General features: G+C 32.2%; 1 protein-coding gene across 8 annotated transcripts in view; it reads left to right on the top strand.

The window, feature by feature from the left end:
• Epha5 (EPH receptor A5) overlaps positions 1 to 4,262 on the top strand; it is a 278,614-nt gene extending 274,352 nt beyond the window's left edge. For all 8 annotated transcript variants that reach the window (XM_050150286.1, XM_050150285.1, XM_050150284.1 and 5 more), the window contains one exon: positions 4,157 to 4,262. In XM_050150286.1, coding sequence (XP_050006243.1) covers positions 4,157 to 4,262 — 106 coding nt within the window. The remainder of the gene's footprint in view (positions 1 to 4,156) is intronic.
• Positions 4,263 to 5,444: the final 1,182 nt, after the last annotated feature.

Genomic DNA, 5,444 nt, shown 5'->3' with positions numbered 1-5,444 from the left:
AAGATTGTTTTTTTTTTTTTTTTTTTTTTTTTTTTTTTTGGAACAGGGTTTCTCTGTGGCTTTGGAGCCTGTCCTGGAACTAGCTCTGTAGACCAGGCTGCCTGCCTCTGCCTCCCGAGTGCTGGGATAAAAGGCGTGCGCCACCATCTCCCAGCTTGTATATCTGTTCTTAAGGGTGTTGTATCAGCACTAGAAACATCCTCATGTGTTGTTCGGATTTCAAGAGGTCACAATGCAATGCAATGTGTATAAAGAGGCTACAGCTAAAACTATTCAAACATGGCACGTCTTAGATGCACAGTTAAACAGGACAAAAAGTGTATCCTTAACCATCCAAAATTTTTTCCTTCCAAAAGTCACTGTACCAGAGTGGAGTCATTTCCTTGTCAGACACAATGTAATTATTATTACGAATCTGCCCACGTTAGATATGTAGAAGACAGTAAAATAGAATCTGTTATGATTGGGAGATGACTTATTGGCTAAAGTACTTTCTGAGCTGTCATGAATTCAGATACCCAATACCCCCCATAAAAGCCGTATATGGCAGCAAGTGTTTTTAAAGCAATTTTTGAGTGTCAGCGACAGGCCAATCCCAGGGTATTCACTCTTCAGTCTATCTGCAGAAGCAAACTCTAGGTTCAGTGATGGACCTAGTTCAATAAATGAATGAATACATGAACGTAAATAAGGTAGATAAGCAATTTAGGAAGACACCCAGATGTCAGCCTCTGGTAACCATATATGTCTACAGAGTTGAGTATAGATATACATATGTCACATGCACAAACACAGGAACACGTGAGTATATGTGCACACACATGTACCTATATATGAATATATATGTATGTATACATATATATACTCATAAAGGAAAACAAAAATAAAACAAACTGTTTGAAATAACCAGATGCGTGAGATGAAACTATTTCCAATACTTTAATGCATTTTTCAGTATTGGAAGAAAGTTATTCAAGCTACAGATAATTATCTCCAGCAGCAACTTAATTCTCCAAGGCATTGTCTGAGAACAGTTTAAGTTGCATAAATGCTTGTTCTATTTTTTTTTTATTAATCAAGGACATTATGGATATTTTTATTACAAACATATACTGATTTGTTTCTTTATATATAACTTTCATAAGTATTAATGTAACAAATCAGTTTTAAAGAATTGCCACAGAACTCTACAAAAGATTACTTATTTGCAACAATTTCTAAAATGTAATACTTCGTTTTTGTAATTTTGTTTTCTTGCATGGTGAAATAAATGACAAAAAATGAGAAAAAGGAAAAGAGAGGGCAAAGGAGGATGGAAAAAATTTCAGTGTTCTGACCATATGCCTGAGTGTGTAGAGTATCAGATAATAAATCAATATTGAAAGGCTATTTTATGTGTTTTTAACCAGAAAGATTAGGGTAAATTTAACTTAAAATCTATATGAAAGTTTCTAGCTAAGTATGATCGTATATAACTTTAATTGTAACACTTAAAAAGAGAAATAAATTTTGACTTTCATAAATACAAACAATGTAACCAAATTCAGTAACCAAATGCAATTCTTCAAAACATTCCTTTTTCAGCATAACATACTCTATATATTGACATTTTAGATTTTTTTGTAATCAGTAGTTTTTGAACAAATAAATTTTAATTGTATCAGCTTTAACAAAGCTACATATATAATGATTAAATGTCATTCCTGCTAAGAATCACAATGTGGCACAAACATATATACACAGACAAACCCTTTAAAATAGTGTTACATGGAATAGTCCATGTCATTTGAGTTGGAAAACCAATACATTTGGGGTTTTAAGACATTGCAAGAAAATGTAATTGTTATCTTTTAAATGTTGTTTCTACTGATTACATGAGTAAGTATGAATTATGTAACTTAAATGCATATGCAATTTAAATAAAGACATGCCCTTGGTATTTGGATGTATCACTTAGAATTTTACAATACATTTGACAAAAATAATTTTAAAATATGATTTCTAATCTCAATTTAATTTATTTTTTTTACTAGAAACTGATTTTTCTAAGCTCAAAATTAAATTCTTTATGTCCTGGCTGTGATCTATACTTTGCTAGGAAACACCGATAAACATTCACTTTACAATTTTTCATGAAACATATAGAATAATCAGAATTACCCAACAATGCAAACTATGTTTTAATGTAGATTCAGTATACCACTTTAGTCACAACAACAACAAAATGTGTCCAGTTCTTTGGGGATTTTCCATATTCAATTATGCTTTCAGTGTTTCTTTTCTTTTCTTTTTCGTATTTATTTATTTATTTATTTTTACCAAAATCACCCCTAAAAGCAGTGAGAAATTACAGTTTGGATTTAAAACTTTGGTTTCTAGTTTTAGTCAGATGCCTACTGATGTGCTCTACAGATGAATGTTTTAAATTTTCCAAGTCTATGTTTTTTCGTCCATAAGGTAAAAATTTGTTATATTATGTGTTACCATTAAATACATTACAGTACCAAGAAACTGGATGATTATTAAACATCACTGGTTATTCTTACATTTAATGATGTGGTTTTCAATATGAAGAGTGTCTCCATTAGGAACTCATCACTGTCTAAAGAATTATGTCCTGTCACAATGAGGAGTCTCCCCTTGTATGCTAATATCTGTTCAACAGAAGCCAGGAAGTCTGTTAAGTAACCTACAATAAATAGAGTAGCCTTTAATGGCTTAGATTCACCTAGCTAATGTCAAGCGTGAGAATGCCAATTTAATTTGAAAAAAAAAATAGAGCCAAATTATTTTTATTTGTACTTTAATTCTCTATTACCTATTACTATGATAACAATGGTGTCTTTGTTTCTGAGTACATTTCTGCTGAATCTATATTCTGCTGATGTTTTTATTACAAACCTCATCAGTCATTATTATTTTTATATAGTTTGCTGAAATCTTGTAATTAATGTCAATATCCAAATTGTAAAAAAAAAGAAACATTTTACTGTCATAAGTATGAGTGATATCTTGGTTGTTTCTCATTTCTAAAATTCTCATAAAAAAATTCAGAAACCGTACGAAGGACAAGCATTATAAAAATCTTAGTAGATGATTCTTTCCAAGGCTGACAAGGTTGAAGCCAAGGTGTTCAATCTTCTTCATAGCAGAGACTTTGTGTTGCCTGAAAATACTGTTTTACTTATCATGATCTTGTCTTTGTCTTTACTCCTATTGAATAGCTAAGAAAATTAAAATTAAGACACTAGATACAAACAATGGAAATTATTAGATTAATGTCTTTAGCAAGGTGATTTCCTAAGGAATTCTAGACAATTAGCCACTTAGAATTGTGAGTCATAAGTTAATTTTTCTTAAAATTAGTTCATAAAATTTTCCAATTATGTGAATTGGTTGTATTTGTCCAAAAACTATTTTAAGGAATAATTTCTTTTTAAAGTCTATGAAATGGCATTTAAAATTTATATGCTTGTTTTAGTTGCTCCATAAGATGATTTTAGAAATACAAACATTTTAAGATTTCTTTTGTATAATTCAATTATTTTTGTATAGTCTTCAGAATTCTCTAAATGTCAAAAAAAAAATAAAAGCTGATGTATGATTTGGTAGAAGATGAAACTCTGGCACTTTGAACCCAAAGTAAAAAATGACACAAACTTTGTTACAAAAACACTGTGAGAATGATTATTGTGTAAGGCTATCTGTCATGTATGATGGCTGCACGGAATAAATCAGACTCCAAAATACTTCAACCTTCAATTGATAAGGTGTTAAAATCTAACTTACCTTTTACATTTCTTTTAGCAAAAGTGCTGTTTGATGTTATTTTAGGATCACATTTTCTATGCTGTTCAATGAAACTGTACCTACTGTATTTAGAATTGATTGGTAAGATATATACATTTATTTTTCATGACTATGTACCATTTAAATTAGGGTTTTCATCTGCAGGCATAAATGTGTACATTTTTTATGCAAATATAATCTTTTTAAGTTTTAGAACACACTTTGAAAGCTGGACTGTGACTGTCTAAGATTGTCACTATTTTGTGTTACTTCTTACAAAACATGTGCCCCTTTGCCAGCGTGAAATATTGAGGTGTGCTACAAACTGAATCAATACATACATCCAATGTGTGCTTTCTTCATGCAGGGACTTGAGGCGCCTGGGAGTGACTCTGGTCGGTCACCAGAAGAAGATCATGAGCAGCCTTCAAGAGATGAAGGTGCAGCTGGTAAATGGGATGGTGCCAGTGTGACCTCTGTGTGTCACTTCTCCAAGTGAACAACTCTGCACTTTGTAAACAGCCCTGAGATTTCTTTTAACAATTTTAGGAGAAAAGGGAAAAGGGTGATATCTAAACCTCTGGAGGCATTTGCCTCAGCCGTTGAATTTGTAATCGATATTTTACTAAAATATCCATATCTTCCTCTTATTGTCTTCGTTTTATGAACAAATGTAACCTGCATAGAGTGGAAACATGGAGATAAACATTCTATAATAAAATAGTAACTCAATCCTTCCCCCATTACTTCCACAGAATCTAGTACATAAAATATATCAAGAACACGGCACCTTTACAGACTGTTAAGGTAGCCCCTTTCAAAGCTTCCAGGGATCTACTTGAAAGGAAAAGTTTTAAAGCCATGTGTGGGCTAAGAAAAGCTGCATTTCACTGACGTTTACTTCAACTCTTAATTGTCTACATAGTGTATTGAAGAGCAATATGATTAGATTATTCCTTAAAAGCAGTTTGTAATTTCAAATGCAATTACATGTTAAGTTATAGAAAATAGTATATGAACATTTTGCTTGGTCAAGGAAAAGTTCAATACAGGGTCTATATTTATCTTTTTGTATTACATGATTTACTTGTAGTTGCTCTTCTAGAGAACATTAGATAATGATTGTGTATATACTGTATGTATAGTTTATAATATGGCCAGGAACTGACTAAACTTGGATTTGTGTGTGTCTTTGTGTGTGCGTGTATGTATGTGTGTGTGTTTGAATATGCATATGATATTGTTCTGCTTGCCTTTTTATGGTATTTTAATTTTGGAAGTATACAGGAAAGGGTGCTCTATGCTGTAATATGAATAAGAGAAATAGGAAACAGTATAACAAAATCCAGTTCAAGTCGATGTTGGTTTTCTCTCATTTTGAAAGCAACTATTTAGTTTAGTTAAACAGCTAATGCGTCTAAGGTGAAATCCTTTTGTGTTCTTACAAATACATTCCACTGTCTCTGACTAAGAAGTTCTAGTCGATAGTTTTATGCCCTACTGTGAAATTACACCTTCCTAAATGTAGTTCCAGAAAACATTTTCTCCAGCAACTTTGACACTAGGGCACATTTATGTGAGCTGTAGAGTTCTGAGTGTGCTGGCTTCTGTTGGGATCCAGGCGGGGGCTCTCAATGTCTCCCTTTGTGCTCTTC

The sequence above is a fragment of the Alexandromys fortis genome, unplaced genomic scaffold (genome assembly GCF_014885135.2).
Source record: "Alexandromys fortis isolate MF-2015 unplaced genomic scaffold, M_Fortis_MF-2015_v1.1 scaffold_0, whole genome shotgun sequence".
Classification (NCBI taxonomy): Eukaryota; Metazoa; Chordata; class Mammalia; order Rodentia; family Cricetidae; genus Alexandromys; species Alexandromys fortis.
Note: the sequence above shows the minus strand (reverse complement) of the source record. Positions and strands in the feature narration are given on the sequence as shown.